The 22,138-nt window shown below is 42.4% G+C and overlaps 3 protein-coding genes across 3 annotated transcripts in view; 2 read left to right on the plus strand and 1 right to left on the minus strand.

Moving 5' to 3' along the window:
• Positions 1–3,288, plus strand: part of LOC129091908 (oocyte zinc finger protein XlCOF6-like) — a 3,802-nt gene extending 514 nt beyond the window's left edge. Inside the window, exon 2 of the mRNA XM_054599592.1 lies at positions 320–3,288. Within this exon, the coding sequence (XP_054455567.1) occupies positions 320–2,452 (2,133 nt within the window). The 3' untranslated portion in view covers positions 2,453–3,288. The remainder of the gene's footprint in view (positions 1–319) is intronic.
• A 374-nt stretch (positions 3,289–3,662) lies between these two features.
• apmap (adipocyte plasma membrane associated protein) lies at positions 3,663–18,956 on the plus strand. The gene is made up of 9 exons (XM_054599598.1): positions 3,663–3,857; positions 8,422–8,538; positions 9,514–9,629; positions 10,549–10,641; positions 11,723–11,839; positions 12,921–13,095; positions 13,623–13,757; positions 15,158–15,350; positions 16,701–18,956. Exons 1-9 carry the CDS (start codon positions 3,769–3,771, stop codon positions 16,908–16,910), a joined length of 1,245 nt encoding a protein of 414 aa, XP_054455573.1. The 5' UTR covers positions 3,663–3,768; the 3' UTR covers positions 16,911–18,956.
• Positions 18,957–19,074: 118 nt separating this feature from the next.
• Positions 19,075–21,436, minus strand: LOC129091916 (cystatin-F). The gene is made up of 4 exons (XM_054599602.1): positions 21,209–21,436; positions 20,521–20,699; positions 19,470–19,589; positions 19,075–19,328 (listed from the first exon to the last, which is right to left on the minus strand). Exons 1-4 carry the CDS (start codon positions 21,255–21,257, stop codon positions 19,248–19,250), a joined length of 429 nt encoding a protein of 142 aa, XP_054455577.1. The 5' UTR covers positions 21,258–21,436; the 3' UTR covers positions 19,075–19,247.
• Between the last annotated feature and the right edge of the window lie 702 nt (positions 21,437–22,138).

Below are 22,138 nucleotides of genomic sequence, written 5' to 3' on the forward strand. Positions count from 1 at the left end.
CTACACCTCAGAGGTACATATAGTACAGAGGTACATTATACTGTACTACACCTCAGAGGTACATATAGTACTTATACTGTACTACACCTCAGAGGTACATATAGTACTTATACTGTACTACACCTCAGAGGTACATGTTGTACTTATACTGTACTACATCTCAGAGGTACATATAGTACTTATACTGTACTACATCTCAGAGGTACATGTTGTACTTAAACACAGTTTTATAAAGATTCAAAGTTGATGCTCTGATTTTGCGTCAGTGATCATTTTATTAGGAACAGCTCAAACTAAGTCGTCCTTGTGTGTGTTGCAGGAGGAGCTGCTGGCTTTGATGAGGAGGTGCTGTGAGGCTCTGCTGCAGGAGCTGAGAAGGCTGCTGGAGGAGAACCAGGAGCAGAGGAAGCTTCAGGAGGAGAACCAGGAGAAGAGGAAGCTTCAGGAGGAGAACCAGGAGCAGAGGAAGCTTCAGGAGGAGAACCAGGAGAAGAGGAAGCTTCAGGAGGAGAACCAGGAGAAGAGGAAGCTTCAGGAGGAGAACCAGGAGAAGAGGAAGCTTCAGGAGGAGAACCAGGAGAAGAGGAAGCTTCAGGAGGAGAACCAGGAGAAGAGGAAGCTTCAGGAGGAGAACCAGGAGCAGAGGAGGCTTCAGGAGGAGAACCAGGAGAAGAGGAAGCTTCAGGAGGAGAACCAGGAGCAGAGGAGGCTTCAGGAGGAGAACCAGGAGAAGAGGAAGCTTCAGGAGGAGAACCAGGAGCAGAGGAGGCTTCAGGAGGAGAACCAGGAGAAGAAGGACAAACTACCATCATATGATCAGAGGAGCCTCAATGACTCCACGCCTCCTGCGGTGGAGGTGGGCGACCAATCAGACGCTCCGACAGGTGGAAGCAGCCAATCGGAGCAGCCTCCTGCGGCGGGCCGCCGGCGGACCTTCAGCTGCAGCGTCTGCAGCAGCAGCTTCTCCAGACGGACCAACCTGAACGCTCACCTGCGGGTCCACAGCCGGGAGCGGCCCTTCACCTGCTCCACCTGCGGGAAGTCTTTCTCCGCCCGCAGCAGCGTGCGGGTCCACCAGCTGACCGTGCACGGCGAGCAGCGGCCCTTCAGGTGCTCTCACTGCGGGAAGCTGTTCGGCACCCGCAGCCACCTCAGGGTGCACCAGACGTCCAGCAGGGGGCGCCGCGGGCCGCTCTCCTGCTCCACCTGCGGCGAGACGTTGACGGCGAGGTGCCGCCTCCGACAGCACAGACTCACCTGTCGGGTCGCAGACGGCGGGTTCAGGTGTGCAGAGTGCGGGAAGGACTTCTCCAGACGCAGCTACCTGTCTGCACACCAGCGAGTCCACCTGAAGGACAAACCCTTCAAGTGTTCCACGTGCCAGAAAGGATTCACCACGCGCCGCAGCGTCCACGTGCACCAGACGACCGTCCACAAAGGACTGAGGCCGTTCACCTGCGGCGTCTGCAGGAAGGCCTTCAGCCAGCGGAGCGGCCTCAGCGCTCACCTGAGGACGCACACGGGCGAGCGGCCGCACACCTGCGAGCAGTGCGGGAACAGTTTCTCCAGCAGGAGCAGCCTGTCGGTGCACCGCCGCGTGCACACGGGGGAGAAGGCCTTCAGCTGCCCCACCTGCGGGAAGAGCTTCAGCGTGTCGGCCAACCTGCGCCGCCACCGGCTCGTCCACTCGGGCCGCCGGGAGTTCAGCTGCGACGTGTGCGGCCGCGGCTTCACGCAGGCGGGACACCTGAAGGTGCACCGCGCCGTGCACGGCGGCGAGTGGGCGTTCATCTGCAACGCCTGCGGGAAGGGCTTCAGACAGCGCGGCGCGCTGCTGGTGCACGAGCGGAGCCACGCCGGCGTCAAACCGCACACCTGCAGCGAGTGCACGAAGAGCTTCTCCTCGTCCGCGTCGCTGAGACGCCACCGGCTGGCTCACGGCGGGCAGAAGTCTCACACCTGTGAGGAGTGCGGGAAGAGCTTCACCAGCGCCCAGATCCTGAGGACTCACCTGACGCTGCACGCCGGCGGCAAAGCGTTCCCCTGCGACGTGTGCGGCCGCGGCTACAGCTCGCTCAGCTACCTGAGGACGCACCGACGCAGCCACTCCGAGGGGAAACCGTTCAGCTGCGCTCGCTGCCAGAAAACCTTCTCCACGCAGGCGAGCGCCAGGCTGCACGAGCGCACGCACAGCGGGGAGAAGCCGTACGTCTGCGAGGTCTGCGGGAAGAGCTTCAGCGTGTCGCAGAACCTCGTCAGACACAAGCGCGTGCACAGCGGGGAGAGACCCTTCGAGTGCGGCGTCTGCGGGAAGAGGTTCAGTCAGAACAACAACCTGAAGGCTCACCTGCTGGTCCACTCGGGCCAGAAACCGTTCAGCTGCTCCTCCTGCAGCAGGAGCTTCGCCTCCATGAGGAGCCTCAGGGAGCACAGGTGTGTCTCTGCTGAATGACGTCACCTGAGAACCTTCTGGAGCCACAAACCGGACGTGATGACGAGCCTTCAAGGGTCTTCAGTGACAGTTTATGTGAAGAAGCGATAAATGATTCTGTTGTAATTCACTGTAACGTTTTATGCTGCACCTTCAGGAATGTAAAGTGATGAAAGAAACGCGTTCTGTTTCATGCTATTGTTATGTTAATATTTAACAGTATTATGACGTCATGTGGAGAGTCAGAGAGGCCCAGCTGGTTTCAGATACTCAGATCAAAGGCTGTATTTAATAAGTGGACGTAGTCGTCATGACGTCTCTCGTTGGTTTGTGGACTTTTTGAAGCGTCGAGCTTGGCTACTTGGTCGTCGCCATCTTGTTTTCTTGCACACAGTGAACAGGAAGTGACCATATATGGACTGAGGAGGAGTGACGTAGAGACGCCGTATACGTCTCTGGTGTGGACCTGTCAATCAGTGTGTAGCCCCGCCCTAAAGCATCCCCTGCTTTATGGTCTGTTTGACTCTAAATGGAGCATCATTTACTAAATGAACATCATGCTGTATTGAAGAAGACTTGAAACTAGAGATTGAGACCATAAACTCATGTTTACAATGTTTACTGAGGGAATAAATCAAGAGAGAAGTAGAGTCATTTTCTCATAGACTTCTATACAACCAGAGGAGTCGCCCCCTGCTGGACAGGAGAGAGAATGCAGCTGTCCTGGTTTATTCCTTTGATGGTGAAATGACAAAATGAAATAAACATTTAAAGCAAACAATAACTAGTTATGTGATGGACAGATTTGTTTTCAGGCTGATGTTTGTCATTGAGTGTTGAAACCATAAACAAATAAATATAAAGTAATTTCTGCAAATGTCTCAACGTTTCTCTTTTCTTCCAATAATTCAGTCTTTTCCATTAGTCCATTCTGTGGTCATCACTTAATGATTGAAATTAAATGTTTTTAATGGCATCTTATTTAACTTATATAACTTTATATTTCTTTATTTTTATAAATGCATGTTTTCTCTGTTTCTTTCTTTTTATACTTTAGTTTGTAGTTTATTTTTTTTCACATTGTAGATAAAATGTTTTCTTTTTATATGACATGTATTTATCTTTGATCATATATTTAATTACTATGATATGTTTTATTTTAATATTAATACATTCTTCTGTTTTGTTGATGTCTTTTATTCTGAAGTCTCAGACCGGAAGCTCTCCGGTGTGTCTCCGGTGTGTCGTCTCTCCGGTGTCTCTCCGTCTCTCCGGTGTCTCTCTCCGTCTGTCCGTCTCTCCGGTGGTCTGCAGCCTCCACACAGAGCCGCTCCGTGATGAACGAGACGGGGCTCCGGTTCCGGAGGGTGCAGCGTCCGCAGGTCATCACCGACGAGCTGCCGGAGCAGCGCTCCAAAGGGTCCGGGTAAGAGCCCGTGACGTCACCGCGACCACCGACCACCGATCAGTTATTATATGTTAATATTATGACAAGCAGCCGAACACTGAGGTACAAGTACTCACTACAGTACTGAGGTACAAGTACTCACTACAGTACTGAGGTACAAGTACTCACTACTGTACAAGTACTCACTACTGTACTGAGGTACAAGTACTCACTACAGTACTAGTACTCACTACAGTACAAGTACTCACTACTGTACTGAGGTACAAGTACTCACTACAGTACTGAGGTACAAGTACTCACTACTGTACAAGTACTCACTACTGTACAAGTACTCACTACTGTACTGAGGTACAAGTACTCACTACAGTACAAGTACTCACTACAGTACAAGTACTCACTACTGTACTGAGGTACAAGTACTCACTACAGTACTCACTACTGTACTCACTACAGTACAAGTACTCACTACACTAAGTACTCACTACAGTACTCACTACAGTACTGAGGTACAAGTACTCACTACAGTACTAGTACTCACACAGTACAAGTACTCACTACAGTACTGAAGTACAAGTACTCACTACAGTACAAGTACTGTACTGAAGTACTCACTACAGTACAAGTACTCACTACTGTACAAGTACTCACTACAGTACTAGTACTCACTACAGTACAAGTACTCACTACTGTACAAGTACTCACTACAGTACTGAGGTACAAGTACTCACTACTGTACAAGTACTCACTACAGTACTGAGGTACAAGTACTCACTACTGTACAAGTACTCACTACTGTACTGAGGTACAAGTACACAGTACTGAGGTACACTACTGTACAAGTACTCACTACTGTACTGAAGTACAAGTACTCACTACAGTACTAGTACTCACTACTGTACAAGTACTCACTACAGTACTGAGGTACAAGTACTCACTACAGTACTGAGGTACAAGTACTCACTACTGTACAAGTACTCACTACAGTACAAGTACTCACTACAGTACTGAGGTACAAGTACTCACTACAGTACTGAGGTACAAGTACTCACTACTGTACTGAGGTACAAGTACTCACTACAGTACTGAGGTACAAGTACTCACTACAGTACAAGTACTCACTACTGTACAAGTACTCACTACAGTACTGAGGTACAAGTACTCACTACTGTACTAGTACTCACTACAGTACAAGTACTCACTACTGTACTGAGGTACAAGTACTCACTACAGTACAAGTACTCACTACAGTACTGAGGTACAAGTACTCACTACAGTACAAGTACTCACTACAGTACAAGTACTCACTACTGTACAAGTACTCACTACAGTACTGAGGTACAAGTACTCACTACAGTACTAGTACTCACTACAGTACAAGTACTCACTACTGTACAAGTACTCACTACTGTACTGAGGTACAAGTACTCACTACTGTACTGAGGTACAAGTACTCACTACTGTACAAGTACTCACTACTGTACTGAGGTACAAGTACTCACTACTACTAGTACTACTGTACAAGTACTCACTACAGTACAAGTACTCACTACAGTACTGAGGTACAAGTACTCACTACAGTACTGAGGTACAAGTACTCACTACAGTACAAGTACTCACTACAGTACAAGTACTCACTACAGTACTGAGGTACAAGTACTCACTACAGTACTCAAGTACTAGTACTCACTACAGTACAAGTACTCACTACTGTACTGAGGTACAAGTACTCACTACAGTACTCACTACAGTACTAGTACTCACACAGTACTCACTACTACTGAGGTACAAGTACTCACTACTGTACAGTACTACAAGTACTCACTACAGTACTAGTACTCACTACTACAGTACTCACTACAGTACTGAGGTACAAGTACTCACTACTGTACAAGTACTCACTACTACAGTACTCACTACAGTACAAGTACTCACTACAGTACAAGTACTCACTACTGTACAAGTACTCACTACAGTACTGAGGTACAAGTACTCACTACAGTACAAGTACTCACTACTGTACAAGTACTCACTACAGTACTACAGTACTTTATACTACAGTACTTTACTACAGTACTCTACTACAGTACTACAGTACTTTACTACAGTACTACTACAGTACTCTACTACAGTACTACTACAGTACTTTACTACAGTACTTTACTACAGTACTACTACACAGTACTTTACTACAGTACTTTACTACAGTACTACTACAGTACTACTACACAGTACTTTACTACAGTACTTTACTACAGTACTACTACAGTACTTTACTACAGTACTCTACTACAGTACTACAGTACTTTACTACAGTACTTTACTACAGTACTACTACAGTACTCTACTACAGTACTACTACAGTACTCTACTACAGTACTACTACAGTACTCTACTACAGTACTTTACTACAGTACTACTACAATACTTTACTACAGTACTCTACTACAGTACTACTACAGTACTTTACTACAGTACTTTACTACAGTACTACTACAGTACTCTACTACAGTACTACTACAGTACTCTACTACAGTACTACTACAATACTCTACTACAGTACTTTACTACAGTACTTTACTACAGTACTACTACAGTACTTTACTACAGTACTTTACTACAGTACTACTACAGTACTTTACTACAGTACTCTACTACAGTACTACTACAGTACTACAGTACTTTACTACAGTACTACTACAGTACTACTACAATACTCTACTATAGTACTTTACTACAGTACTTTACTACAGTACTTTACTACAGTACTACAGTACTTTACTACAGTACTTTACTACAGTACTCTACTACAGTACTTTACTACAGTACTTTACTACAGAACTACAGTACTCTACTACAGTACTTTACTACTATAGTACTTTACTACAGTACTTTTACAGTACTACAGTACTCTACTACAGTACTTTACTACAGTACTACAGTACTTTACTACAGTACTTTACTACAGTACTTTACTACAGTACTTTACTACAATACTCTACTACAGTACTTTACTACAGTACTTTACTACAGTACTTTACTACAGTACTACAGTACTCTACTACAGTACTTTACTACAGTACTCTACTACAGTACTTTACTACAGTACTTTACTACAGTACTTTACTACAGTACTTTACTACAGTACTTTACTACATTTATCCGTCAGGTTTATTTACTTTACAGAGTCTGATTATTAATCAGCTGATAAATGATGATCGATTATTATCGATTATAAAAAGTCATTCAATTACCTCAACCTTCAATCTCCTAATACATATATATATATATATATGTGTATATATATATGAATATACAGTGGGTATACTAAGTATTCAGACCCTTTAAATTTTTCACCCTTTGTTTCATTGCAGCCATTTGCTAAAATCGAAAAGTTCATTTTTTTTTCGCATTAATGTACACTCAGCAACCCATCTTGACAGAAAAAAACAGAAATGTAGAAATATTTGCAAATTTATTAAAAAAAGAAAAACTGAAATATCACATGGTCATAAGTATTCAGATTTGCTCAGTATTAGTAGAAGCACCCTTTGACTAGTACAGCCATGATTCTTGGGAATGATGCAACAAGTGTCTCACACCTGGATTTGGGGATCCTCTGCCATTCTTCCTTGCAGATCCTCTCCAGTTCTGTCAGGTTGGATGGTGAACGTTGGTGGACAGCCATTTTCAGGTCTCTCCAGAGATGCTCAATTGGGTTTAGGTCAGGGCTCTGGCTGGGCCAGTCAAGAATGGTCACAGACTTGTTCACTGAAGCCACTCCTTTGTTATTTTAGCTGTGTGCTTTGGGTCATTGTACACGGCCCAGTCTGAGGTCCTGAGCACTCTGGAGGAGGTTTTCTTCCAGGATATCTCTGTACTTGGCCTAATTCATCTTTCCTTCAATTGCAACCAGTCGTCCTGTCCCTGCAGCTGAAAAACACCCCCATAGCATGATGCTGCCACCACCATGTTTCACTGTTGGGATTGTATTGGGCAGGTGATGAGCAGTGCCTGGTTTTCTCCACACATACATTAGAATTAACAAAAGTTCAATCTTGGTCTCATCAGACCAGAGAATCTTATTTCTCATAGTTTGGGAGTCCTCCATGTGTTTTTTGGCAAACTCTACTTTCATACTAATACACTGAGGAGACACTACACATACTAGTGATAGTTGACTTTGTGGAACTTTCTCCCATCTCCCTACTGCATCTCTGGATACCAATACACCTCTCTCACACTCCCACATACTAATACACACACTAGGAAGAGTTCTGGTCATCCCATACTTAATACACACACTACACTGTACTAATACACACACTACACATACTTTTGTAACCTTACTGAATACACACTACACGTACTAATACACACACTACACATACTAATACACACACTATACATACTAATACACAATACATACTAATACACACACTATACATACTAATACACACACTATACATACTAATACACACACTACACATACTAATACACACACTATACACACACTACACATACTAATACACACACTATACACACTAATACATTATGGAGTTTAAAATGTGGGTTCCTCTCTCAGCACCTACAGCGGGAAGGTTTTCCAGGTGACTCTGCTCTCTCTGGGCGGCTTCCTGCTCCTTCCTCTCCTGGTCATCATCCTCATCCTGGAGTCTCCCATCCACCCCGAAGTGTTCAGGTGAGCAGCAGCACAGCGGGTTTGAAAAGGAAGATTCTCTTAAGGAAGTCAGTTATTGTTGGATCGACATCTTTTATTTAATAAAAGCTAATAAATACTACAAATACTAAGAAAAGTAATTTGAGTAGAACGTTGTTTTTCTCAGACGTTGTTCAGCTGCTAACGTCTGACGCTACTGCTGAAGAGAACATCTGGTTTATTGCAAAGTCGTTTTTCACTTAAATATTAAACAGATTTAAGGTGCACGGTGGCGCTGTGGCTAGCACTGTCGCTTCACAACTAGAGGGACCTGGGTTCGATTCCCGGACTACACAGGCCTTGTGTGCTGAGTTTGCATGTTCTGTCGTGTCAGAATGAAACGGGTGTTCTGATAAAAGTGAGCGTCTCTGCATCCACCAGAGATCCTTGAGCCTGCAGCCATGACTGGACACCCAGAACATGATGCGGTTTGATGCAGCAGAATGAGAGATTAGTGGACGGACACAGGGGTGCACACTCAGGCATTCACTCCCACCACGGTTCACTCAAATCCCTCTTGGCCGAGATAATGAAAATGAATATTCCACTCGCATTCCTGTTGACATGCAGCCTCGCAGATTAACACTTTTAGCCGCACAAAATAATCCTGGAGGCTGTAATCACATCCACAGTCGTGACTGAAAATGTCAATATTTGATGTGTTTATCAAAATGTATTTGAGATTTGTCACCTAATGAATATTAATCCACTTCCTGAACCTGAACCCAGAGTGGGTCATTCTGCAGAGGATCAACGAACACCATCTCTGGGATCTTCATTTCAGAAGAAAAGTTGCACATTACCTAGGAAAAGTTGTAATATTTTGATTGATTAATTGATTAAATTAAGACCTTATTATTCTAATATGAATCCTTTGTTTTAAAGCACCAATAATCTTTAAACTGTATTCCCGCCCTCGGCCGTTCGCCCCCCCGCTGGTTGTTTTGTGTGCTGCAGCCTGAAGGAGCCTCCGGTGATGAAAGGCTGCTGGGAGCCGAACCTGAAGCTCCGAGAGGCTCAGAGACTGTTTGAGGACCAGATCACCGGACCAGAGTCCATCACCAACATCGGAGGTGAGCTTACTTTAGTTTAGTTTAGTTTAGTTTAGTTTAGTTTAGTTTAGTTTAGTTTACTTTAGTTTAGTTTAGTTTACTTTACTTTAGTTTAGTTTAGTTTACTTTAGTTTGGTTTAGTTTAGTTTAGTTTAGTTTAGTTTAGTTTAGTTTGGTTTAGTTTAGTTTAGTTTAGTTTAGTTTAGTTTACTTTAGTTTAGTTTAGTTTAGTTTAGTTTAGTTTAGTTTAGTTTAGTTTAGTTTAGTTTAGTTTAGTTTAGTTTAGTTTAGTTTGGTTTAGTTTAGTTTAGTTTAGTTTAGTTTAGTTTACTTTAGTTTAGTTTAGTTTAGTTTAGTTTGGTTTAGTTTAGTTTAGTTTAGTTTAGTTTGGTTTGGTTCAGTGTTTGTTTTAGTTTTTAGTTTAGCTTAGATGGGTTTACTTTACTTTAGTTTAGTTAATTTAGTTTAGTTTTAACTTTAGTTTAGGTATACATTTAGTTTTAACCGAAGTTTAGTTACAAATTACAAAGTTTGTTTTAACTTTATTTAACTTTTAATTATAGCTTAGTTTAACTTCATTCCCATTTTTAAGTTTCGTTTTAACTCTAGTTGAGGTGACTGGTTAACAGTGGAGGAGAAACACACTGACCCTCTAACTCTGCTGCTGTTTGGCATCTGGTGAAACAAACTTGTGAAAATGTTTCATCAGATGTGTCAGTTTGGTTTCCAGCTGATTAGATAGACAGAGGTCAGAGGTCACTGCCTCAGTCTGAGTCACACTGACCTCATTGTGAAATGGTTCATGAAATGAGAAACTGACTTCTACATCTCTCTCATCTTCATGGCTTCACAACCAGACGTCCAAAAGGTTTTAAAGCTGGACGGTGAAGGCCGTGAAGAAGACTGAGAGCTGACAGATGTTTGACTCTTCTGTCTGCAGATGTTTTGTACGCTGGAACAGCTGACGGGAAGATCGTGAAGCTGATTGGTCGAAGAATTCACACGGTGACGAGACTCGGAAAACTGCCCTGTGGTGAGAGAAACCCTTCATTTGCTTCATGATATTTAAGTTTAGGTTTAGTTTGAGATTCAGTTTAACCAGTTTAGGTTTAGTTTAAGATTCAGTTTAAATAAAGGTTCAAGATCATGAGCATTTTGATTGCCTCCACACGGCTCTCAAAATGTTAGCGGCAAACTGGCGTCTAGCAGCTAACGGTACTCACAGCGCTACCAGTGTTAACAGCGCTAACAGTGTTAGCAGTGTTAACAGTGTAAACAGCACTAACAGTCTTAACAGTGCTAACAGTGTTAACAGTGCTAACAGTGTTAACAGTGCTAACAGTGTTAACAGCGCTAAAGGTGTACCTGAGGGGGATTCAGCTTAGTTTAGTTCAGTGTTTAGTTTAGTTTAGTTTAGTTCAGTGTTTAGTTTAGTTTAGTTTAGTTCAGTGTTTAGTTTAGTTTAGTTCAGTGTTTAGTTTAGTTTAGTCAGTGTTTAGTTTAGTTTAGTTTAGTTCAGTGTTTAGTTTAGTTAAATTGAGTTCAGTTTATTTTAGTTTAGGTAAAATGGTGTCTGGGGTAGAAAGTATTAAGTTTCTGCTGCTCTTCACTCAGTTGTAACACAGTCGTCAGTCAGTGTGCCGTTGAGCAAGGCACTGACCTCTAAACTGCTCTCTTGAATTTAACCTTCAGTTTCTCAACCGCCGAGTGAACAAACAAACTGTCAGTTCATCCTCAGCGACATGTTGAGACCTGCTCTGACTTCTGCTGGTTTCAACACCAAACACACAAACTAGCTCAGAGATCAAACACACTTACACACTCTGATCCCACAAGGATTACAAACCACAAGAGACCGTTGATTTATTGTGAAACAGGAAGCGAGTGCAGGCTGAAGACGTTTTATTTTGACAGAACGTCAGTCTCTCTGACGGTTAAGATGAACTTGTTGTGGCGGGTCTTCAAACAGGAAACTCCTAGTGTGACCAGTTCTCTCCAGTTCTCAGAAACTAGTTTCACGTTAAGTGACTCAGGATCTCATCCGATTCCAACGAGTCAGAGGAGACCAGGAGAAGGAGATGAAGGTCAGGTTTTTACTGCTGAATGTTCTTCAGGCTCCCCAGAGGAGGAGCCCAGCTGTGGGAGGCCGTTGGGGATCCGAGTCGGACCCAACGGGACTCTGTTTGTGGCCGACGCCTACCTGGGTCTGTTCCAGGTGAACCCCACCACAGGTGAGAGAGTGCTGCTGTCTCTACAGGACATTCTTCTTCTTCTTCTTCTTCTTCTTCTTCTTCTTCTTCTTCTTCTTCTTCTTCTTCTTCTTCTTTCTGATTCGTTCCGACTCCGACGTGTTGTTTTGTTCATTTAACATCTGACATGTTTCATTTTTAAACATAACTTTGGATCCCCGTCGGGGGGTTGATTCCGGTTCTCCTCACAAAAACACCAACGATACAACATTTAAATTCACACAGTATCAATAAACGAAGCCAAATATCAAGTTCAGAAAATACATGAAACCAAAAATGTCCAAAACAACAAAAACTAAAGTAACATCTATGTTTTGTTATCGGGACTTTTTGACAGAAAATAAACTTTGGTTTGGTTTTATATTTCAGGCAGAAGAAGAGGGATCCGTTTTTAACCAACCTTTAATGTTTGGGAAACTATTTATTTTACAGATTTTAAACCAGGTGCGTTTCCATCCAGGTGAGATTTAGTTAAGTATATCTGCACAATTATAAAACACACAAGATACCAGTTAAATAACATCACATTTAGGTTCAAAACTCACTCCGCTTATTTGAACCTAAATAATGTTAAAATGTCAAAATATAATGTAGAACACAGAATGACTATACATAAGATGTGACTACGTGATATTAACATATCTAACGCTCCGATACTGTTACGTTTTAATGATTCATAAAGGAACCTTTGTTTTCCATCCACCTGTTTTATGCCTAAAAATTTAAACAAAATCTTAAAATATCTACAAACTGTTTCTCCTCTTGTCTGAGGTGTAAACGTTGGTGTATCAATAAATGAAATGGAATAAACACTGACGAACATGAAGCATCATGTGACTCAACGTCCACTGCAGACACTAAAACAGATGAGATGTTTACATCCACTTCTCTACTTAACTGTCGTCTTTAATGACATCCTTTTCTTCTTCTTCTGTGGTTTAATGATTTTCCAGCTGCCGCTCATCTCCGTGAACCGACTAATAACAATCACAAAACGCTGGTGGACGGAACCAGTCGGATGGACACCTGGATACTGAGACACTGTTGTGTTTCTGTGTTTCAGGTGAGGCGACCCGGTTGGTGTCGGGGGGTCAGGAGGTCGCCGGCAGGAAGCTGTCCTTCATCAACGACGTGGCGGTGACTCAGGACGGGAAGAAGCTGTACTTCACCGACTCCAGCAGCAGGTGGCAGCGCAGAGACTACCTGCACCTCATCATGGAGGCCACGGCCGACGGACGGTACGATGAGAGACTATTCACCTGAAGAGATCAGAGATTATTCACCTGAAGAGATCAGAGATTATTCACCTGAAGAGATCAGAGATTATTCACCTGAAGAGATCAGAGATTATTCACCTGAAGAGATCAGAGATTATTTACCTGATAAATCAGATCCCTGATTGAAACACTTCCTCCATGTTTAACAGATTTGGTCATCAGTATAATGTTAATTTCCCCAACTATATATGGAATTTTTTTTATGTCTGTTGAATAAAAAAGGTCTAAAAAGACATGAAGAGAAATACTCCTAAAGTGTTTTTTTATTTTCAAATTGAACATATTATTTAATTTATTTTGTCTTAACATCAAGTCATGTTTAAATCATAAACATCATTTAACAACATTATAATAATACAATTAATTGAAAGTTATATTAATGAAATGACATTTTAAATCTCCCTGCTAAAGAAACTCTGACTTCCTGCCAATGTTTCACAATAAAAGCCTCCCGGTGGTGTGATAACAGAGATGTTGTCTCCTGTCAGAGTGTTGGAGTACGACATGGAGAGCAGAGAGCTGACGGTGCTGATGGAGAACCTTCGCTTCCCAAACGGCATCCAGCTGCTTCCTGACGAGGAGTCGGTGCTGGTGGCCGAGACCACCATGGCCCGGATACGCAGGTAAACACACCTGACTCCATTCATGAGGAACTATCTATCCAGTAGGACGAGATCAGACGTCTTCAGAGAGTTGACAGGAAGCAAAGAAAAGAAAAGAGGTTTATTCTCTTGAATTAAAGCCAGACACCCTGCACACTAAAACAGCTCACGGTTCCTTAAATCACTGACTAGTTCCTGATCCCAGCTGACATATCAATAACTTTTTATATAGTTTGATACTTTTATTTAACCCAGAAATATTCAGCATTTATAACCAGTTAATAAACATGAAATAAAGGGTTTACACTGCAGTTGCAAACAGATGTAAGGACAATTTAAGTATTAATTAATGTTCAGTATTTTTAATAACTTCTCCTTTGAAAACATGTTTGTATTAGTACAGCTGTGTTTTTACTCTATTGTCATTTATTATCTGTTTGTACACATGAATACATTAGGTGCTTCACAACCTCAAATTTAAGTTCTACAAAACATTTCAAATATAAACTTTTACAACTTCTCCTAGGAAGACATATTTGTTTTAATTATAACATATGTTTTATTTAACTAAATTAGAAAATAAAGATACAAAATTAAATTAAATTAAATACAAGGTACAACATGGAGTAATTTATAACTCAACATGGAGAAATTAAAAAAAGTTCAAGTAAAAGTTCCAATACTAAGTACTTCACAAACTAAAATAAAATAAAATGAGATAAAACATAAAGTTCTAAAATGAAATTGTACAATATGATATAAATGAAATGAAACGATAAAATGAATAGTTCCAACATAAAGTACTACTCTGATGGCTGACCACAGGAGGAGTTCTAGATGTTGATAAATTCATTAGTAACACTGAGATCTGCTTATTACCACATTATATTCCTTAATAAACCATTAATTACATCTTTATTTACTGACTGTACATGATTAATGTCCTGCTGTCAGCGATATTCTGTGCTGTAGTGATGTATCACTCCATCTTAATAAAATAACTCACTAAAAGGTACAAAAATATGTGTTTGTACGTTTAGTCAACTTTATTCTTCTTCATGAATTCTTTGTAAGTATCAAAAACTTAAATTTGACAGTACATTTTCGCTCACATTGATCATCTTTTTGACTCTCTCTATGATTAGATGTTTCCTGATTTCTTAGTTTTAGTCAGTGTTGTGTTCAGACAACATTTAACATTCACAATTTTTTGCTCAAAAAGGTCCAGTTTTAGTTTCAGTGTAGAAACTCAGGTATTGTATTGAGGCTGGTTTCATTCAGGAGCCACTGTGTCTTTGTGACCTGTATTTGTAGCTAAAGACAGTCAGTGTTTAGAAAAGCTGAAACCCAGAGTTGAGATTTGGGACAAAACCAGGTCAGTAAACAGCTTCTGAGAACTTTGTTTTGTGTTTCCACATCAGAGTCCATGTTGCTGGACTAAACAAAGGCGGGATGGACACCTTTATTGACAACCTGCCAGGTTTTCCCGACAATATTCGTCCGAGCTCCACCGGAGGTTACTGGGTCGCCATGTCAGCGGTGCGGCCGAACCCGGGCTTCTCCATGCTGGACTTCCTGTCTCAGAGACCCTGGATCAAGAAATTCATCTTCAAGGTAAAAGGAGGCAGAGAGAGTCCAGGTCCAAGCTTCAGACACCTGCAAGTTGTACGGACAACAACAACTCCCAGGTGTCCTTATAGAGACAATAACGACTCACAGGTGTCCTCATAGAGATTATAACGACTCCAGGTGTCCTCATAGAGACGATAACGACTCCCAGGTGTCCTTATAGAGACGGTAACGACTCACAGGTGTCCTCATAGAGATTATAATGACTCCAGGTGTCCTCATAGAGACGATAACGACTCACAGGTGTCCTTATAGAGACGGTAACGACTCCAGGTGTCCTTATAGAGACGGTAACGACTCCAGGTGTCCTCATAGAGACGGTAACGACTCACAGGTGTCCTCATAGAGACGATAAAGACTCCAGGTGTCCTCATAGAGATTATAACGACTCACAGGTGTCCTCATAGAGACGATAACGACTCCAGGTGTCCTTATAGAGCCGGTAACGACTCACAGGTGTCCTTATAGAGACGGTAACGACTCCAGGTGTCCTCATAGAGACTCATAACGACTCACAGGTGTCCTCATAGAGACGATAACGACTCACAGGTGTCCTCATAGAGACGGTAACGACTCACAGGTGTCCTTATAGAGACGGTAACGACTCACAGGTGTCCTCATAGAGATTATAAACGACTCCAGGTGTCCTTATAGAGACGGTAACGACTCACAGGTGTCCTCATAGAGATTATAACGACTCACAGGTGTCCTCATAGAGACGGTAACGACTCACAGGTGTCCTCATAGAGATTATAACGACTCCAGGTGTCCTTATAGAGACGGTAACGACTCCAGGTGTCCTTATAGAGACGATAACGACTCCAGGTGTCCTCATAGAGACGATAACGACTCACAGGTGACCTCATAGAGACGGTAACGACTCACAGGTGTCCTCATAGAGACGGTAACGACTCACAGGTGTCCTCATAGAGACGATAAAGACTCCAGGTGTCCTCATAGAGATTATATCAACTCACAGGTGTCCTCATAGAGACAATAACCACTTGCAGGTGTCCTTGTAGAGATGAAAATGGACTCATAACACTCATAACAGGAGACATTTGGGTAGTCTCACTGACTGGCCTGTTGTCCAAGATGATTTGTCCCCAGAAGGAGCCCTGTCTGCAGACTCTGACCTCTAAATGAATACCGTAGAATGTTCTCACCCAGTTATTACAAAAGATACATTTCAGACAGGAACATATAAACAAACCCAGAAGTTCATAGAAAGCTGTGACATTAAGGTCCTAACACTACGCTCTTTTTAACCTCCATCCTTCCTCATGCCTTCCTTCCTATTCCCTTCCTTCCTTCCCTTTCCTCCCTCCTCTCCAGCTCTTCAGTCAGGAGGTCCTGATGAAGTTCGTACCTCGGTACAGCCTGGTGGCCGAGCTCCATGACGGTGGCATCTGCACTCGGAGCTTCCACGACCCCAACGGCCTGGTGGCGGCCTACGTTAGCGAAGTCCACGAGCATGATGGGAGTCTATACCTGGGTTCCTTCCGCTCGCCCTACATCGCCAAACTAGACCTGAGCAAGGTCTAAAAAAAGAAAACGGACATACAGACGGACATTTGTGACTCAGTAGGAAGTCTGAAACCGTGACACGCCGTTCGTCTTTAAAAGTGATGTCATGATGCACCAGGAGATGAAATATAAAAAACGTCACAGGTTGTTTGTCAGACTCGGTGGTCGATCAACTGTCTTGTTCCAGAGCGAAATTTCTGGACATATTTTGAGGGATTATTATTATTATATTCTTTTATTGAGTGTTGCAGCAGCTCAACTCCACAGACAGACAATAAATACACATATTATACAACAAAATAAAGATAGAACAAAAATAAGAAATAAGAATAAAAATAAAAATGTACAGTATATCCAAATGGGGGGGGGGGGGGGGCTGGTCAGCATGATGACAGACTGTGGTCTCCGCTGTTGTTGTACAGTCTGATGGCAGTGGGCACAAATGAGCGTCTGAAGCTCCGTCCTGCTCTTTGGTAGAATCAGCCGATGGCTGAAAGAGCTGCCCAGCTGCCACAGCTCCTCATGGAGAGGGTGAGAGGGATTGTCCAGGATGGCTCCGAGTGTGGCCTTCATCCTCCTCTCACCCACTGACTCCAGATTAACGAGTAATTAATATTAAACATTCATGGTCTCCAGGGGGTGAATCCCAATGACTACCAACAGAGGAGCCTGGTTGTCGCAGTGAATTGTCTGCCTTTGTGTTCATGTTAGCCGTTTGGTTTTTGTTTTGCGGACGTCGTGAATCGTTCTCGGGCTGGGAATCAAACTTTAATATCGTTTTAGGCATCAACTGAGATGGGTCTGTAGCTCAAATCCTGAAAGTTGACATCAATCGTCTGCTCAGATTCTTCTAGAGAGTTCTGGATTCAAACCTTAATTTCATCAGTTCTTGTCTGTATTTTATTTAGACAACGTTTTTCTTTGGCTTTGTTTTGTTCAATGAAAAACTAGTTCTGTAGAACAAAGCATTGGTTTGATATTGGTTCTGAAACTCAGGGTCTGATTGGACAACGATACCCAGCCCTAGAATCTCGACAGCCAGGTGAAATGAAAAGATTCTCGCAATAACCGGCTGAAGAGAAATGCTTGCTAGCTAGCTTAAGCTAATGAAGCTCTAGCTGTTTGGGGCTCATTCACACGTGGGTTAGCTCGCTCATTGTAACGCTACATCAGTATAGCCGAGTTAGTCCAGCTTTACAGTGAATAAAGTTTGGCAGAGAGAGAACGCCATTTAACCACTGAAATGGAGACGCGTCCCCTCCATCCAGAGCTAACTCTGTAGTCTGGGTTGGTATTGTTAGCGTTATTACTGCTATGAGCTGCCATTCCTCACTTTGATATGTGAGCGTGTCACATTTGCATGTTAATAATTATTTCTAATGACAGAAAGCTGCCTGTCAAATTTGGTTGGCGTCCATGTTTGTTTGTTTTTTGGACACTTATATAAATATTATAATTCAGATGAATCCGATGCTTTAGTTTCAGAGTTGTGATTACAACATGGATGTGGATGTAAAAAGTGATTACAAGTCATTAAGTGACTGTCATGTGTCCTGTTTAGCATGTTAGAAAGTGAACATTAGTGATATTTAGCATGTATTTAGCAGCTGCTGTACTTCCTGTTCTGTCCCCACCAGGAGGACCAGTCAAACGATGGTTCAGATATGAGCCGTCGGAAACTTCACTCCTGATGGTGTTGCTTTCTTTTGAAGTTTTCTTCACGTCTGAGTTGTTGAGACGAGCTGCCAAATGTAGTTTGAGTCTCTTCTTGTTGCACTAAGAGGTTTTTTTCTCTAATCTTCTGTTTGTTTGAGTGAAAGCTGCTGTGAACCAGTCTGATGTCTCTGTGTTTGTTTCCACTGATCAGTGAAAAACTGAATTAAATCTGCTTTTTTGATGAAAACCATTCATTTAAATACGTTAAATATTTGTTTAAAAAATCTAATTAAAACAGCTTCATTTCATCAGAAACATCCTCTGTTGTAGTTCTCTTTTTTACCTCAAAACATTACTAATATGTAAATGAATGGTATTGTACAGTAAAATAAATGAATGTTGTGATTATTTCAGACATTTTTCTGTTATAGTAATCTTACTATATAAAAACCTGATATGTTTTTTTATATATATATAGTTTGTGTGTTTTGGCTAAAGACATGACAGATTTCTTTTACGGCTCTGAGGGTTTCAGTAAATGCAGACTTTATTCTGTGTGGAAGGGTTAGTTTTACAGATTAGGGGGTGAGGAGCAGCAGGTCAGACAGGTGGATGTAACCGACACCATCACAGGTGAGGAGGAGGATGATGAAGACCATCACAGGTGAGGAGGATGAAGGTCCGTGGCGGCTGGTGGTTTCAAGGTTTACACTGGAACACCAGAGTCCTGGTCTCGTTCTGCCAGGGCATCACCCAGACCTCTGTGTGACACTGAAACGTCTGGAAGAACAGGAAGTTTCAATTTAAAAGCCTTTAAATACAAATCAGTTTGGATGTTTTGGTGAATCTCTTTAAAACACCAAAGTCTCACAATAAACAGACTAACTAACGTCTCTGCATATTTCCCAAATGGAGACTCACCTGGTGCAGACGACCTTCAGGCTGAAAGTCACAGTTGGACAGATTGTTGTTGTTGTCTCGTTTACGGCAGACGGTTCTAGAGATCTCCAGATCTACGATGTACCGAACCCCCTTAACAACCTGAAACACACACACACGCACACGCACACGATGTACAAGTACCTCAACGATGTACTGCAGTACATTTAATGTTCTAGTACTGGAGCAGAACATTAAAATACAATTATTCCAAAAGATATGTAATGTTCACATAAACAGACTTTTATACTCAGATATGTATTCATTTAAATAAGGATAATAAGTTTAATAAGATAGAACAGGGGCTGCACGGTGGTGTAGTGGTTAGCACTGTCGCCTCACAGCTAGAGGGGCCTGGGTTCAATTCCCGGGCTGGACAACCTTCTGTGAGGAGTTTGCATGTTCTCCCTGTGTCAGCGTGGGTTCTCTCCGGGTTCTCCGGCTTCCTCCCACAGTCCAAAGACATGCAGCTTAGGTGCATTGAAGACTCTAAACTGCCCGTAGGTGTGAATGTGAGTGTGAATGGTTGTTTGTCTGCCCTGAGATAGACTGGAGACCTGTCCAGGTGAACCCTGTCCAGGTGAACCCTGTCCAGGTGAGACCTGTCCAGGTGAGACCTGTCCAGGTGAACCCTGTCCAGGTGAACCCTGTCCAGGTGAACCCTGTCCAGGTGAACCCTGCCTTCACCCAGTGACAGCTGAGATCGGCTCCAGCACCCCTGCGACCCTTAACTGGATAAGCAGGTTACGGAAAATGGATGGATGGATGGAAGATAGAACAGCGTTGTCACCATTAATTTAAATTTAAACCTAACTGGAAAATTACGTTTTTTCAGTTGTGAATTCATTTAATGGTATTTAACACATTTTAAGTGATTTTAACTTCTTAAAAATATTTTAAAACTGAATTTATTACAATCCAGTAACGTCTCCATTCAAAGTACTTCATGACATCACCAGTTGCTCTGTGAATGAAGTGTGTTTTTAAGGTAAATAATGATGTTGACCTTTGACCGCACAGACCTGCGTCCTACCTGTCGCTGTGCTCTGTGGATGGCCGAGGGTTTGAAGAGGAAGGCGTCGTTTGATTGGTTGTTGAAGGAGCGGGCGGCGCTGAGGACGACCTGCAGGAGGCCGCGGTCCGTCCTGCTGATGTTGACCGGAGAGCCGGGCATGGAGCGGCCATGATGGCTGCCCGCCGCCAGCGTCAGCTCTGGAAGGGAGACATAGATATAGATATAAATATATATTTATGTATATATTTATATATATAATAGTTAGTCAGAAGTCCCATTGTAAAACACAACAACATGATGAAGATTCACAACAACGAGGTTCTCTGCTCGTGCATTCATATACTTTCTTTCTGAACGTACTCAGTGTGCTTCATGTTTTCAGTTCATCACTACAGCTGTTCCATTAAACATTCACTTGTTTTATTGAAACCTTTAATATCATCATTATGGATCCTCTGAGTCACATCCTGTTGATTTTAAATGAGCTGTGTAAATAAACTAACTGACTTCATGGTTCAGCTGGTTTTCTTTACAGATCCTATGTCTCTCTGCTGAAGGATCAAAACTGGACTTTTATTTGTTTAGTGTGACTTTAGAACCTGAATCTGAATTCAACCCAATCTGCAGTGAAACATTATTTACCAACAGTTTGTCTTCAAACATTAAAACATGTAAAATAAGACCAAAGAAACAGGAAGTCTTTTACCCAGAACAGCGAGCAGAGAGACGAGCAGCAGCGTCTTCATTCCCATCATGCACTCTGATTGTGTCTCTGTGAGGACTCGTCTTGTTTCCTGTGAGGCGGTGACACTCTGACCACAGATCAGCCAGATCAAACTGGCATGTTTGTTTCTTCACACTCTTCTCAAAGCTGCAGGACTCACTTGTTGTCACTTCCTGTCAGTAGAGGCTGAGCTCAAACCTCACAGGAAGACTCTGTTTCCCTGCATGCATTGCAGCTCAGCTCTGTCACAGCTGCTAGTGATTAGCGCTCAGGTGTGTCATCAGAAACCTGATAAACTGGAACAGGATCAGTTTGATAAACATCAGCACAGTGAACAAAGACACCAGGAGGCCGGTCAGAGATCTGAACTCAGATCAGCTGTTTGTTTATTGTTTATTTATGATAATATCACTGTGGCTGTAAACCCTTCTGAACATTAACGTGTAAAATGTATAAATGTATTCATGAGACTCTTAAAACAGAAACTCAAACATTATTAGTCATTAGTAATATTCTGAGCATCATTAAGAGGGACCAGTTTAACAGCTTGTTTGACCATATTCGTTTAGTTTAACAAAGTCTCACAGCAGGCCTGGGAATAGTCGGGAAATGTAATCTATGGATTTTGTGTCCCTCAGCAAGACTTTTTTCTGAATAACAATACATTAAAAGTTTGGTTTAGGCAACAAAACCACTTAGTTAGGTTCAGGTAAAACATCATGGTTGAGTTTTAAATAAGTACAAACAGTCAGGTTTAGGAAAGAAAACCAGCAGTTAGGTCTAACCTGAGCCTAAGTGTTTGTGGGTTTTTGCCTAAACCTAACGACCTAACGACCAGTTAGGTTGATGTTTGTAGTTTTTTAAAGGCAGGACATTCGTGGTTCTGCAGATACAGGTACAACAGAAGAACGG

The sequence above is a fragment of the Anoplopoma fimbria genome, chromosome 6 (genome assembly GCF_027596085.1).
Source record: "Anoplopoma fimbria isolate UVic2021 breed Golden Eagle Sablefish chromosome 6, Afim_UVic_2022, whole genome shotgun sequence".
Taxonomy (NCBI): domain Eukaryota; kingdom Metazoa; phylum Chordata; class Actinopteri; order Perciformes; family Anoplopomatidae; genus Anoplopoma; species Anoplopoma fimbria.